Here is a 17,111-nt window from a genome sequence, read left to right as displayed (position 1 = left end):
ACTCTTTGAAGTGTATAAATTGTTCAAAATCAATTAAGGCGCTTGCGTCCCAACAGCCAGTTCTCGGAAACGTCCGAAGGCTTTCGTAATCGAGTATCTGACGATGTCTTCATCTTGTGATCATTAAATTTTATCGACAAGAGTGTCAGAGCTTTGATGTTTTTACGTATTATATTTACAGTTATCTTCATATTCAGTCGTTGTTATGATGTTTTATTGTAATGACAGTTATTTTATTCCAGTTTATACAATTTCGTATGTTTTGAATCGATTATGATTATTTGCGTAGAATATTATAAATCAACATTATATTATTAATTTAGACTTTATATAATATCCTAATTACTTAAATATTAAAGTAGTGACTAATTGATTTTGATCCTTTTTATAAAGAATAAGAAAAAAATTAAACTTTTTTTTTATTGTACTGTTTCTTTCTATTTTGGATACCTTCAAAATAACCATAAGTTAGCTTTGTGGTCGGCAATGCTCGTATGTTACATAAGAGTGTGGGCGGGGATAATCACTTGGCGTCATGTCACCCAAAAAGTTGTTTGTCCTCCAATTATGTATAAAAAAATGATCATTACGCGAAACTTGGTTATTAGTGATTTCTACCTCTTTAGATACTCTTATAAAACTAAGTTCTACTACTAACTTACTAAGTCCAGGAAAGTGTTAAGGTAGTATATAAGGTTAGTAGTTATACGATTTTTTGAAGTTCCCTTTTACAATGGAATTATTTATTCTTCCCCTATCAGAGTAAGCCGATTGCCCATTTACCCCTTCTAGTATAAAAACACCCGTTACAGCTGTAATAAAGTTTATTTTTTAGTTAAAACAAAATCCTTAAGAATATTCTAGATATTAAGAATACACAAACGATATCAACCTGGATACACAGTAACAGGTAGTTCATATAAAATTTGACTTATAAGTGGACTGTTCCTTGGAACTAAAACTGAATGCCTCTCTTCCTTTCCCTCTAGCCTCTGCAGCATTGAGGTCCATTGTGCATCAGTAAAAAAAATCGAGATCCTTTAGAAATTCTTATTAAACCATTTGGACGACAACAAAAAAGCCTAGTGTTATGATTTTCAAATAGTATATTATATATTTATAATAATAAGCATTATTATTTAATGATAATAACAATCAAAATATGTATTTCATTGAATTAAAAAAAGAGTATCTCATTTGACTTGCATGAGTAACGCATAAAAGGAAATATTTGATAACCGGTCATTTCCGGCCGTTTTCTGCCAAGTGTTCGTGTTAGACGCAGCGCTGCAGTTTTTAGACAGATCTTATCGAGCGTTTGAATTGAAAGGTTCTCTTGAAAATATTAATTAAGTTATTTAAGGATTGGTTTTGTTAAGAGTGGAATAAATACTTTTATTACTGTAAATAGTTCCCGTTAGTCGGGTGACCTGTAACCTGTGATGGTAATTGTTCACCGCTTCCAACACTCTCTTAAAACACCAGAGGAGCGTTGCCACCCTTTTGGGTAGAGCTACGGGATTTTGGATACGATGGAATTTATTTCAGCTTGTACGGTGTCAGTGTAATATAAAACAGCATAATGAGAAATTGATAAATGTATTTGACAACACCCCAACATTGTTTCAATTTTAAACAGCATTTGTGAAAGCGCAGCCGAGGGCGTGGTCGAGTAACCTGCGTGGTTTGCATCAAAATTATAACTTTATTATTGGCAGTGATCGCCAAATTAATTTCCAGGTATCGAAGGTAAATTATACGCGGTAACCGACGCGCCCAACAAACTTGTGATTAATTTTTGTATGTTTTACTCAGAAATTTGTGTTACCAAATATCGTGTAGTAGAGAAAGTTGTACTTAATTCATATTTATTCTGAATTTGCGATTGATTTTTAAATATAAACCTATTTGTTATCTGTTTTTGTGTTTCATGTAAATGCATTAATGTGTGTGTTCTGTGAATATTTAATCTTTTTTTAATAGTGAGTATATATAGTAATTTAAAAAATAAGAAGAAAAACAAAAATAGTAAATGCACAGAATAGAATAAGGCTCCTCAAAATGGCACTGGGCAGGACATATTTGCAGGATGGACAGTAATAGATGGACGAAGCGCTTAACAGAGTGAGTACCACGAGAGGAAAAAAGGAGAAAAGGGAGACCACGTAAGAGATGGAGAGACATCTTCAACAACAGATGTGGATCCCATTGGATGCGGACGGCACGAGAAAGTGATGTTTGGAAGGATTAAGGAGAGGCCTACGCTACAGAAGCGACTACTACTTTTAAATACTAATAAAATTGAACTAGTATAATAACATATTAAATTAATTAAAAATCATAGATATAGTTCAAACTAGAGTAAGATATAAAAAAATATTGTTGTAGTAGAAAAATAAAGGCGATTTTTATTTTTATTATAAGTAAATATGTGTTAGTAACTTATATCATAAAAGCCTGCAAATATTTTCCTTGAAAATACATACCGATAATGAAGGCTTACGATATTTTACAGAGTTATCATACCAGAGAACTAATTTCAAAGTTTTTGTCTATTAGCTACCAATTGATCTTTGATACAACTGGATAAATTTTGAAGGCACTCACAGATAAGTAACATTAACTGAATAATCATTCAAATTTTCAGATGAGCAACCATTGAATTTTAAATCTACTTATCCACTTACAAACATTTGAAATTACTACAAATGAAAAAAAAAAATGTTTTAGAAACTGCGGATAAAAGTGAAAACTTTGAGTATTAAAATTTGAAATTTCATAATGTTTAAAAAAATATATTTATTTCAATTTATTTTTAAAACTTATTTATTTTTAGGCATTTAATTTCTCAAACACATTCTCTGTCTCAATCTCAACAAAATTCAATTTCGCAATTTCAACAATGCACAGTGAATATAATAATATACATAAAAAAGGCATTTTTTTTCTCAAATTGATACCCTTAGAATTCTTTTTGATGTCATTTCTAATAACTACTCGATACTACTACCGCTTCGGAAAGAAATGGTGCTCTGAGAGAGAAGAAGCGGCGCAAGAAACTCTCCCAGCATTCTTTTTTTGCGCTCTTTTCAATAAAAATATAAAATAGTGTACAGTCATTTCTATCGCTATAAAATAATCACAATCTAGGCCCAGGCTGTCCGATCATTTAGATATTCAGCAGTGGAGTAATAGCATTTACGACAGAGCCATTTTTTTATAAAACATTTAAATTTATTTATAGATAATGCCTGAACAGTGGCTGGGAATTTATTAGAGAAGTGTATACATTTACCCTTAAAGCTATTATGTATATTATGAAGCCTACTAGAATTAGTTACAAGCAATCCCTTATTTCTAGTGTTATAATAATGAAAATAACTATTAAGAGCAAAATGAAAATCACTATTAAGAGCAAACTTTTAACTTTTCACTAAATCCATATTCAATTTCACTTATAAGATATACACAGCACTAATGTTGCACAATACGTCAGCTGTATAGCTACAGGTATACTGCTTTAAGCATTTCGGTGACGCGAACTCACGAGATTTCACCCATCCAAAAAGTGTCTAACTATATAAATGTATATTTATTTTTCATTATTTATTTATTGCGTGCGCCAGCATGTCGATGACGTGAACCCATAAGATTTTCCCCTACCCAACGCGTCAACAAGTTTTCACTTAGATAAATCTTATGTGAAGGATCTTTGCCTCTTTTTGTTATGAAATTATCTAATATCGCGCATCCTGTATAAGGTTAAGCCGCAGTAAGATTACGTGGCTGCTATAGCACTCTTATAAGAGTACCGCAATAACAGCTCCAAAATGATTTCCGCTTAAACCAATACGTATAATGTCTTTATCTGTGGACCAGTTATCTCGGACTATAATTTAAAAATTATCCAATTATATTAACTGGAAACCAACCACCTACTTCCACCCACGAAGTCAACACCTTGGACAATTTATCTGGCTGAGAGTGGATTTTTAGGGTTTGTTGACTTTTATTATTCTATGAGTCCAAGTGTGATAATAATATAATAATATTGACACACTTTTTACACAAATTATCTTGCCCCAAGTTAAGCACATATAGCCTGTGTTATGGGTTACAAGACAATGATATATTTAATACAATATACTTACTTAAACATACATAAATACATTTAAATATCCATGACTCGAAAACAAACATCTATATTCATCATATAAATGCTTTCACCTACCGGGATTCGAACCCGGGACCTCTAGCTTAGTTAAGCTTAAGTACATATTATTTGGATAACTTGTTATATTTAAAGTGATAATCCTCACTTCTGGGATTAATTACACAAATAAAACTGAAAACAAAATTTAAACGATACTTTACTCGAACGGGTGGCTCAGTTGGAAAGAGCGCTCGCACGGAACGCGAGAGGTTGCGGGTTCGAGTCCCGCATCGTTCGTAAAATAATGTTTTCAGTTTTATTTGTGTAATTAATCCCAGAAGTGAGCGTTACCACTTTAAAACATAAAGAATTGTTTAGATTGGCAAGAGCGCCTGTAGATCCTGTAGATGATGCCACAACCTGAGAGTTGAACAAAGCATACAAAATTTTACCAACGATACGACACTCGAACGGTTGGTTCAGTTGGAAGAGCGCTCGCATGGAACGCGAGAGGTCGAGTTCGGTTGAGTCCCCAAATTTTGTTGTCAGTTTTATTTGTGTTATTATTTGGATATCAAAATATTATCCAATAATTTTCCAAGACTACATAAAAATAGGCAAAAACATGAACTTAATTACTTTTTGGTGCTTTTTAATTTTGATAGTCTTGCAGCGGGGAGGGTTGTGGAATGTGGAAGTCGATGATGAAATTATTAAAAAAATTATTAAACGTAAAACTGCATGTTAGAGTCGGAAGGATTCTCAGCTTCAAAAACTTATACCTGAAAAAAAAACACATAATATAAGCATCGCCGATTAACAAATAAATAACAAAATTTCACCAAAATCAGTTCAGTAGCTCCGGCGTAAAAGCGTAACAAATAATCTTACATTCACATTTATAATATTAGAAGGGATGTAAATAAAAAGACTAATAACTTACACGAATAAGTTAAACAAATGTAAATTGATTAAGAAAACCAAGAGTTATGGAGTACAGTACATCAATTATGTTTTTTATTACTTTAACATTGGTGCCTTCGCAATATCCTGAGTGTTCACTTGCCCGACAAAATTTCCAACGATCATCTTTGGCAATGCTGTCATGAAGTCCCAACCGACAATCCAAAGTCCGAATCGACCATCAGATAAAATGCCGCAAATGGGTCTGGATAGGTCACACACTCAGGAGGAATCTCAACCATATACCGAGGTATTTTTTTTTATGGAATAGGAGGAAAAACGAGAGTACCTGGTGTTAAGTGATCACCGCCGGCCACATTCTCTTGCAACACCAGAGGAATCACAAGACCGTTGCCGGCCTTTAAGGAAAAAGGTTTAGGTAATCCCTAGACTGGAACCCTCAAGGAAAACGCAAACATGGCCATCCAAACAAATTTATGTGCTTCTACAATATGATCCCAGAAAATGTACAAAACAAGTGTGTTACGAAATTTAAAAGAATTGTTAAAAAACATTTGTGTGGGAAAGGTTACTATAGCATAAACGATTATCTTAATGATACCACAGACTGGGAATAAAGCGAACACCCTCAGGCTCTTTAATTAGAAATGTTTATTGTACGATATCAAATTGTAATCCATATTTTTATATAAGAAACCCGCTGAGTTTGAGGCAGTCTATTTTGAATGGGTGGTAGTGTTTGACGTTCAATAAGTGATTTTGAATCCTATTTTGAATAAAAGTATTTGAATTTGAAACCTTTCGGCGGACTGTCATTGACGAAGCGAAAGACATCGGAATGATCTGGAGCGAAATCTAAAGAGATGCTTAGGACCGATCGCGATGGAGATGTACTGTGGATGCCCTCTGCCCCAGCTAGGGGATACAGGAACTTAAGGCGAAGAGTAAGCAGAAAACACGCAAACATGGTGTTTTTAGACAAGTTTTGTGGTGAAATTATAGCATTTCGAGCTATGAACACTACTTAATCCTGTTACACATATCCTTAAGTCTTATTTGTAGGTTGCTAATGCTTGCTGTTGGTTATAGTTAACACTTCCGAGCCTTTTTGAACTATCACATTTCTTTGAAGTTAAACAAGTTTTTTGGCATGGCGTGACTCATTTTTTTTGGTACTTCTCTCAGAAAAGTTATTCTTATAGCTTGTTCTTTTTTGTGTAGGTTCATTTATTCAGATTAGACGTGAATAACGAGGATTGTAACCATATAAACTGTTTTCCACGTAAGAATTTTGAAAATATTGGCTTTGTTACATAGATGGCGGGCCGGCAGCCGTGAACTCATATCGCTCAAGGTCGCTGGCATTTAGTGTCGCCTTAAATGACATGTATCAATTCACCAGTACGGAACCCTCCAATTCACATTTACAACTGCATCTAAACGTATACAATAACAATATTTTGAGATAAACAATCTACAAGACCAACATTAAATGTTCATATTCAATATAAGATTGCGTTTATTCCATTACGTAGCATCCAGCTTGGTAGTCGGGGTTATAATTCAGAGTTGATTCAGATAGCAACTATTATTGCTATGATAAAATCTTTATTAGATTTTTCCAGACGTATGAATGGGTTCCCCCAATAGTAATGTTAATGCTTCGCAAAAGAATATTCGTTCCGCGATGGCAATTTACAAAATAGGTATTGTGATATCGTGCAATGTTAAGGCGTTAATATATGCAAGTGACCTTGCTCGTAGAGAGATAGTGACTAGAGCGTACGAGTCGTATTATTGTCGGTTAAATAAAATAATTATTAATTAATCATAATTGATGATTCAAAAAAAAATATTTTCTTCGTTTGTGGAAAAAAATATTATTTGGAGTAATATAACTTTTAGATTTAAACTAAATATTTCATGATCAATTAATGTTTTTTCAATTACAACAAATACACATACACACACTCACGCCTGTTTCCCGTCGGGATAGGCAGAGACAACAGAATTCCACTTGCTTCTAGCCTTACAAACATAATTCTTCCGCACGAAGACGCGGTTCCGGGTGCTTCGGACCTTTCCTGTTTTCCAGCAAGTAAAGAAATGTAAAATAAACAAAAAAGCGCAAGATTTATGAACCTATATGCACTGAAAAAAATAACAAAATAGAGCAGAGTTCTCGTTGACAGAATCATCCAGCCATCACCTCCCTCGATCATATTTTAGGGACAGCAACAACTCGCCCAAGGACCCCGCCACAAGCCATGACAGTTTTAGCGAGCATGACGAATTACTTTTTTTATGACAATAAGGGATGAGACGAGCAGGACGTTTAGCGGATGGTATTTGCACTGCCAGGATTCTTGAAATATCCCAAAATTCTTAGCGGCAGTACAACTGCGCTCGTCACCTTGAGATATAAGATGTTAAGTCTAATTTGCCCAGTAATTTCACTAGCTACGGTGCCCTTCAGACCGTAACACAATAATACTTACACATCACTGCTTCACGGCAGTAAAAGGCGCCGTTGTAAATGAGACATTTTACTGAGGCCGATTTCAGATGTAAGAACTCTGAAACAACATACGGTCGCGCTAACGGGGGCGATACGATCATCAGTCCGACAATGATGATATTCAAAAATTCAAAATAATTTTGATCTAGGGTTAAAAACAAAGGAATAGATGCGACAACGTTTGTATGGAAAAATGGCAGCTAATATTTTCTCTTAACGTCTTATGCCTTAAAGTGACTATCGCAATTACAATGTTGCTCAGAAGCTTAGGTTAAATCAATAAACCTGAGCGGCACTTCATTGTTTTAGGCAGGGCGTAACACACACCATTCCATGAACGTCTTGATCGTCTTAAAAAATAAAACAAACCGTATAGCACCTGAAAATTATCGCTGAAAAATAGTCAAAGCGATCGAAGGAAATTCAGGGGTATATTCTCTCGTATGATTTCGAACTACCAAAACAAGCATATTCGTGTCTGACAAATGCAATTCAACCCTCGAAAATCAATAAGTAACTGAAACAATGTAAGTCAGTTAAACACAAACACAGCTATCTAAATCATTATTCATACAGAAACAAGAGAGAATTATTAACTCTAGGAATTTATTAACTCCGTTATACAACCCTCAAATAGATACTTAGTATCTCCCTCCACCCCCTTTTCTCCCTATGGCATTAAAACATCAAGCCAGACTAAATTAAACCTCACCAAAACTGTTCGCGGAGGACCCAAGGCGACCGTTTGTTTTAATACAATAACTGTAGTCATCTCTTACTCTCTCCTCATTAGAGCTATCAGCTGTCTCATTCGCACTAGTGTCATTTAATTTATCGTAAGGAGAATCTATGTTACACATGGCAACTTTACTTGATATAAATTGTATTTAATTATAATATATTTTATGTTTAGTACAATAGAATTGAATACAATCAGTATATTTTATAACTTTTGACGGCCTACTCGTCCCCCAAGTATCTCCTGCCTGTGTATGCATGTCTGGTACTCAAACCTTATTTTCAATGAAAGTCTTCAGGAAATGTTTGAACCTGAGTAGTTTTTGAGTTCTTCTGGCTCCGCTGCTCAGTATTCTTGGTTGAACCGAAAATTCAATGCAGCATCACAAATCCCTCGTCAGTTATCGTCGTTCAGACTGAAACAATGATACTCACACATTACTGCTTCAAGACAGAAAATGGCGCCCAACCAAGGCATACTGCGCTAAAAAGTGGTGATTAGCGGTCTTGATTTTGTTGACAAAAGCCCGGGACGCCATGTTGCTCTTCTGTCATGGCGTCACTTCGCCATGTTAACGAGTTTTTAATTATTTTAATTTACCTCTTGTGACTTCTTGTTCGGAGTAGAAACATTTTGTATCCTCTTCAGCTGGTCATGAGCTATTTGCATGATCCACTTAAGATTCGCTTCCAAAACTGACCGACTATCAATTTTAAATTATATCGACTTATAGTTTTGTTTCAATGCCATAGTATTTTGTTACTTGGCAGAACAAATTTGGTATTTGCAATAAATAATTTTCCGACTAAGTATCAAAGAATTGAACTCTTGGTAGTTTAATACAAATTTAATAGATATACTTTTGTTATGTTTATATTAAATAATATAAGCAAAAACAACAACAGTTTATTCTGTTGACAGATCTCTGTTTAGATGACTAGCACGGATGAGTAAAAAAAAGGACTTCGAGCCGAGATATTAGCAAGTGAAGCACCGTTATGCTAATGTGTGTGCGGTTACGGGGGATACTAGTTACACAATTTTTTCTCCCTTAAATAATCATATATTGCCAAAAATACTTATATAGTATAGTTTTTATACTTTTTCACAACACACGACGGCATTTTTAAAATATTATATTGGGACGCAAACTGATCTGTCACAGACGATGACAATTCTCAAAATGGCCGCCTATCGGCCTATAGTAGTGTAAGTGTGTGCGTGGGGCTACGTATTTACACGTTAATCAGCTTGTTTTGGTGATACACTGTTATGTAAGGTGACACGGATTCCTTATTTTTTACTAGTCCGTACTGACTAGATAGTCTTTTTCTGTTTGACCACCAATAAAAACGGACCACGAATATTAGTATAGTGTGCGTTACAAGCTACGTCTTACACTCGCGATTTGTATGACACTTTGTGTTAGTGTGCATGAATTGCTCAAAATAGAGGTTAGTTCTAAACTCATTCTTGTTCGACGTTTTCACAGCTGGCATAGGCTATCTAGACGTATAAATGATCCAAGATAATATTATGGCAGCTACCATTTCGAGGAGTACAACTTGAAAACTTTTAAATTCATTATTAAGTTTAATATATGGACTGAAACTGATATTTTGCGACTACTTATTTTCAAAGCTATTTCAGTTATATATCTTTTTTGTTTTCTTTAAGAGCAAAATAACCTTTGATAAATTTATTTCATCATATCCATTGTATAGATAGATACCGTACGTGTTGCAAAAGATTTTAGAAATAATAAAAAATCACAATTATTATTTTATTAAATTCATATTCGTTAGATACTAAAAACTGGCTTAGGATTACTAAAACAAAAATTATATCATAATAAATACAAAAGCACATCACTTATATCATCAGCGTGTCCATATAATTATGATTGTGTTAATTAAAATCAAAGACATGTTCCCAACCGGGTTCCCTTAATCACTTCTAATTTATTTAGCCCGGTAACCGACTAATTTATACCCATCCCGTTTCTACCCCGTCCTTTTAATATCGTCGTCTCTCTCGGGACCATTTTTAATTAAAATCAACGAGAGAAAATTAGAAATTATATTCTATTTTCTGAAACTTGTTCTGACGCTTTGTTGGAGATTATCTCGTTTTTATGAGCCCCTGGTCGCGACTTTGTTTTAACGGCACACGAATCGACTAAATGAATCCTGTTAGACCATAGACTAGTGAATAGACGACCTGGCAGCCACATAATCTATGACCAATTTTGATGTGTTAGTTTATGTGTTCGCCAGTGGTTTAATATTAAAAATACTAAGGAGTTTATGCCAAGCATGGCTGAATGTTTACGACTTGTCAATCGATTATAGTAGCAATAGATTCGATTTTCTTTTCTATTTATTTTTAAGTGTTCTGGTAGCTTATTATACATTTAAATTGGCATTGGCATTGGCATTGTGTAATGTTAATTATGTATGTTGCGCCGTGGTATATTATATACTAGCTGACCCGGCAAACGTTGTTTTGCCATATAAAGTATAATTCACGTGATAGTTTTATAAGTAATAAAATATTCCCTTTATTATTATTATTGTATAGCCTGTACATCATTTTGTTCTATTGTCAATAGTTTTTGCAGCGCACGCAAAAATAGGTTTTCGATTTTACACCTTGTGTTACAAAATAGCAATTTTATTACGGATCCCTAATTTTGAAAAAAAAACACATAGCCGATAGCCTTCCTCTATAAATGGACTACCCAACACTGAAAAAATCATTCAAATCGGACCAGTAGTACCAGAGATTAGCGCGTTCAAACAAACAAACAAACAAACACTGCAGCTTTATAATATTAGTATAGATTAGTATAGATGAGTATGTCTTTGGCGTATGTGTAGAGTCAGCTCCGAATCAACTGCAGCTATTCTAAGGGTAGAACAGTGCTGAAGCCTTTGAAAATGATAAAAGCTGAAAAATCTTTTTAGTGCCTACAACTTTTCTATTTAACTTTTTTCTATAGGACTTGTGGTTTTGTTGGAAATCGAGATAAACCGTTTTTTACCCTAAAACACCCCCCCTTTTCAACTTCCCGACCTCAGATCGCCCGTAATTTATTTTTCTTTCAATTTTGTTATATTCTCTTCCTTTCCGATAAGTATCATCGTACTATAATTTTTTTCGGTTTAAAAATTATCGACCCTGATCTAAGGACTGTAATGTCAGATTAACGAATTAAAATTGAGCTAACTAAAGTAACCAGTTAAATTCCACTAAAGTAATAAACTGAATTCAAAATTCAGAATCCTGTTGCAGATCCTAAAGGACGGAAATGTAAAATATACAAAATATATTTATAATAAAAATAAATATTAAAAGAATATACACAACATATCTGAATCTCGAGAATGATCTAGAAATGTGCCTGATTCATCATGTAGATTGTAGATTATTGCAATTATTCGGTACAATGTAGAGAGATATCATTGAGAAAAGTCTTACTGACAGACGGGCGGAGGCAACATCACCTAAATTATAATTACAGTAAAGACATAGGGGATTGCTTACTCTGTGGTACAACCACGCTTCATCGCTTAGTACAATAATATCCTAACATGCTACTCCAAGAAGTCCTAGATCATTTTTACATCTAGATAGACTGTGACAGCTGTAAAAATGTCGAAAAAATTGAGGTCGTAATGCACACACATCTACACAAAGTGACGTTGAAATCGCAAGTTTAAGATAGCAGTATAGGTAGCGTGTCACGCACACTTAAGTAATAAACCTGGCCTGTTTTCATCGGTTTGTCTAGCAGCAAGGAGTTCTATAAAGACATATAAATTACCTATGTAAGACGCTTTTATATAAGTAACCGTATAGTATCAATGATCTGGCTTATCGTACTAGATCCAGAACGTTCTAGAAATCCTAAAGGAATCGCCGCATAAATCTATATTCAATTTTCCATGCAGCTCTTCAGTGAGAGGCAACGCGCCGCCATTTTCAATTCCAGTCTTTATTGACACCGTGGTAATAAGATATTTCAATTAATAAACATATAATGAAATGTTATCTTCCATCTCAATTGATATAGGCTTTCGAAACGAGTTAGATAAAGACGCAGATAGTCGGCGAGGCCATCAAAATTTATGACTTAATCAAAGGGAATCTTTCTATAGCACTCAACGAAGTAATCACTTTTCGTTTTATAGATTTTGTTATAGGTACCTAACTAACTAAACGATATGTTACGAGCGTGGTATTCAAGAAAATGTGAAGGCATTCTGTATTATGAATCAATAGGCTATTCTTCCTTCCTGATAGATTATTTAAATTCTCCTGAGACAAGGTTTTATATAAATTAGCTAGCTGACCCAACAAACGTTGTATTGCCAATTAAGGTAATAAAAAAATCAATACTTTGGAGTTTAAAAAATAGATGACGAACGATTCTCAGACCTATCAAATGTATCGTAATACAATAATTATTCGATTTCCATCTTACAACCCTATTGCGGATCTGTGGATGAAATAGAATAATATAAAAATCGCGATAGGTCGAAAATCGAAAAATAGGTCTTCATTGTAGACAGATGAAAATTTGTAGTTGTATATATTAAGCGGAAACATAATAAAATAAAAATCAAAAGTTTTGTCATAGAAAAAAAAATCCAGGTCACCTGTATAGACATGTCAAACAATAGCATAAACTATGATGAAGAATTTCAATGGGCGGCAAACCTTAGCTTCGATTATTGCTTTATGTATTCGTTTCAATGGCAACTAAGTGTCACTCTTCTTCTAGGAGGAGTGGGCGATGATGACGGAGACAGCGGTAAGAGAAGACGGTCACGGACCAACTTCAACTCATGGCAGCTGGAGGAGTTAGAGAGAGCATTCATGGCGTCGCATTACCCAGATGTCTTCATGAGAGAAGCGCTGGCAATGAGGCTGGACCTCAAAGAGAGTAGAGTTGCGGTAAGTTACTTATAATTAGTATTTTTGAGCTAGTACGTTATAAAGTTTAGTACAAATATTAAACATAAAAATATTCGATAGAATTAAAGAATTGGGGACAGCAGTATTATGTTATAGAGAAAATTTTAGCAGTTCCCAAGAGAGTGCAGCTAGTAGCCAAGAACCATAGTCGTGGGCGCCATAATGGCCTTGTAGGTGAATTGCGTCTCCCGATATATTAAAGTCCTTTGTACTATCTCTGAGGAGAATAAAAACTTAGTATAATAATTTGAGCAAATTAAACTGCAAACAGCAGTTTATTGATATTATTTTACCAATAAACTGCTGTTTGCACTGAATACATTTTAATTGCTGAATACTGAATACATTGCTTAAAGGTTACACTGAATACATTTTAACTGGCCAGTATGAAAAGAGAGAAAAAATTTATGTAGACAACAATAAGAATGGATTTTTTTTTTGTATGGTAAGAAATGACCAGATGAGAAAGACCTGAAGTCTTCCCTACTAATTACAATGCAGTGCTTGTTCACCAAGACCAAGAATTTTACCCGTGGGAGGCTCCAGTGCACAGGATGCCGGCTAGATTATGGGTACCACAACGGCGCCTATTTCTGCAGTGAAGCAGTAATGTGTAAGCATTACTGTGTTTCGGTCTGAAGGGCGCTGTAGCTATTGAAATTACTGGGCAAATGAGACTTGACAACTTATGTCTGAAGGTGACGAGCGCATTTGTAGTACCGCTCAGAATTTTTGGGATTTTCAATAATCCTGATCGGCACTGTATTTAAATGAGTAGTGCGTATCAATTACCAACAGCTGGACGTCCTTTTCATCTCGTCCCTTATTTTCATAAAAAAAACTGCCCTCGTCACTTTGAGATGGTAAGTCTCATTAGCCCAGTAATTTCATTAGCTATCTTCAAATTGAACCGATAGTGCTTGCACATTACTCCTTGCCGGCAGAAAAAAGAGGAACACTGTAGTACCCACCTAGTGTCTGTATGTAAAGGTATGGGTGACTACAACGCGCCTATTTATCCTGGTGAGGTGGACGGCTTATCTTGCCATCCCAACTCCTGATGGGAGTTTTTGCTGAGTTCCTCGTTAATCCCAGGTGTTTGGCCCAGTATGTAGTCACACTCCAGAATTATGTGTGCACCCAATTTCTTCTGCCATGGAGGCAGGCCCTGCACAGGGTATTACCGGTGACACCTATATCAAATAGATGCTTGTTAAAAGGGCCTATTATCATAAAAGTTATTTTACGTAACTATAGGCGTGTGCGTTTGAAAAGCTTGCGAGAAAGCTAGAAGTGAATGCATCTTACATAGATGTAGAGTTTCTTTTGCCTGTCTGCACCCACTCACCTTCCCACTGGTTTACTGAGCTAAAGGTCCCGGGTTCGAATCCCATTAGGTGCAACCATTTATCAAATGAATCTGGAGGTTGATTTCCGAGTCATAGATAGGTACATATATTAATAAATGTTTATATGGTTGTTTTGCACTCATAGTACAGTAAAGCATAGTTTGGGACAAAATAATTTTCTTAAAAGTGTGTCAATAAAATTAAAAACAAAACGAATTATATTAGAAGAATTTATAGGTATATTATTATCAAACTAAAGATCCATTGCTGTAGTCAGGATAACGTGAAGCCTTCATTGTCATACAGTGTACGTGGCGGTAAACAAGTTAAACAGTGTAGAAGACTCAATGTGTCGTTACGGGTGCACAAAGGAGTTTGTTAACTGCGTGGCGGAGTCGATATTCAACGTTGTACTGTTTTATGTGACGCTTGTTTCCGGCTACGTGTCGGTTATGACGAAGCTTGATGGACTGTGAAATTATGTTTAAAAGTTTTTTATCTGGCTCTAAAGGGTATTGTCATATCACTGGGAGTGCAGTAGGCTACAACTGATTCATTCTGGGTCTAGTGGAGGAGTGTTCCAAGGAGTTGTTTAACCTGATTCCTGCCACCGAATTGAAACTTCGCACTACACGCCACAAATTATAATATCATCCCCACTCTCTGGATGCCTTGTGCTCCTCTACAGTGCGGTTTTCAAGGAACTTTCTTCCAGGTACAACAAAACTATGAAATGAGCTTCCTTGTACGGTGTTTACGTGACGATACGACATTAGAGGACCAACGACCGTAAGAGAACCAAAGTCACTGACATAGCCCAAATAATTGTGAAACTGAAGTGGCAGTGGGCAGGGCACACAGTTCGACGGACAGATGGCCGTTGGGGCAGAAATGTCCTCGAATGTTAACCACGTGCCGTAAGACGCAGAGTTGGTAGGCCCCCCACAAGATGGACCGACGATCTAGTCAAGATCGCCGGAATACGTTGGATGAGGGCAGCGCAGGACCGACCGTTGTGGAGATCTTTGGGGGAGGCCTTTGTCCAGTCTTTCGGGTGATGATAACTACATGGGAACCCTCAAAAAAAGCGCGTACTGTTTCCAAAACGCTGGCAACGCTCCTGTGATTCCTCTGGTGTTGCAGGAAAATGCGGGCGAATCACTTAACATCAAGTGACCTGTACGCTCATTTATCCTTCTCTTTCATAAATAAATAAAAAATACATACAGCCGAAGGACTAGTTATAGATGACTATACTTAGCCTGGCCATAAATACTGTCATAATTAAAAATAAACAGAATATTACATTTGAATTTGGAATCTGTCATTTTTATATGATTTTTCATTGAGTTTTCTCATTTTGGCGCCAATACATTGTGCAATATTTTGCGATATTAAAATGGAGTGGGGTGATAAAGAGAACCGAATCGCTGTGATTGCATTACACAAAGTATGTATGGAGCCAAATGCTATTTTTAAAACTTTCCATACGCTTGGTATTAGTAAAATGTTTGTGTACCGGGCTATTAATAGCTACAATGAGACCTCCTTTGCTTGTGACAGAAAAAGATCTGGTTCACGTAGTGTTCGTACGGAAAAAAAAGGTTGTCAAAGCACGGAAAGGATTCTAATAAATCCTGTCCAAAAGCAAAAGAATTCATCTCGGGAGATGAAGTTAGCACGTAGAACCCACGGACTAGTAAAAAAATAAGGACTCCGTTTTACCTTACACGACAGTGTAGCACCAAAACAAGCCGATTCACGTGTGAATACATAGCCCCACGCAAACACTTACACTACCACAGGCCGATAGGCGGCCATTATGAGAATTGTCATCGTCTGTGACAGATCAGTTTGCGTTTCAATAAAATATTTTAAAAATGCGATCGTGCTTTGTGAAAAAGTGCAAAACGATACTATTTAAGTATTTGTGGCCATATATGATTATTTAAAGGAGAAAACATTGTGTAACTAATATCCCCCGTAACCGCACACACACTAGCATAACGGTGCTTCACTTGCTTATATTACGGCGCGGAGTCCTTCTTTTTTTACTCTTCCGTGCTAGAACCATGTCGCGTATTTTTAAAGATGACTAAGGACTTGCAGCCTATAAGAGACGAACTGGCAAGACTATTTTATTTTAATATGAGAGAGGGGAAACGGGCAAGAGGCTCACGGGATGGGGAGAGGTGAGGCAACCGCCCATGGACATCCGCAACAACAGGTGTGTCAAGAAATGCGTTGCCGGCCTTTAAGGGAGTAAGCTTTTTTCTTGAAGGTCCCTAAGTCGTATCTGTTCGGGAAGACCGCTGCCGGTAGTTGATTCCACAAAGTGGCTGTGCGAGGCAAGAAATTACGAACAAAACGCGCGGTTGTGGAATACCAGACGTCTACGTGATGCGGATGGTACTTTGCACGTAATGTCCGGTGGTGGAATTCGGCCGC

At 35.9% G+C, this 17,111-nt stretch overlaps 1 protein-coding gene across 1 annotated transcript in view; it reads left to right on the top strand.

The window, feature by feature from the left end:
* Positions 1–17,111, top strand: part of LOC126969440 (homeobox protein unc-4-like) — a 70,162-nt gene that overhangs the window by 29,790 nt on the left and 23,261 nt on the right. Inside the window, exon 3 of the mRNA XM_050814865.1 lies at positions 13,124–13,293. Coding sequence (XP_050670822.1) covers positions 13,124–13,293 — 170 coding nt within the window. The remainder of the gene's footprint in view (positions 1–13,123; positions 13,294–17,111) is intronic.

The sequence above is a fragment of the Leptidea sinapis genome, chromosome 18 (genome assembly GCF_905404315.1).
Source record: "Leptidea sinapis chromosome 18, ilLepSina1.1, whole genome shotgun sequence".
Classification (NCBI taxonomy): Eukaryota; Metazoa; Arthropoda; class Insecta; order Lepidoptera; family Pieridae; genus Leptidea; species Leptidea sinapis.
This window is presented reverse-complemented; position numbering and strand designations above follow the sequence as displayed.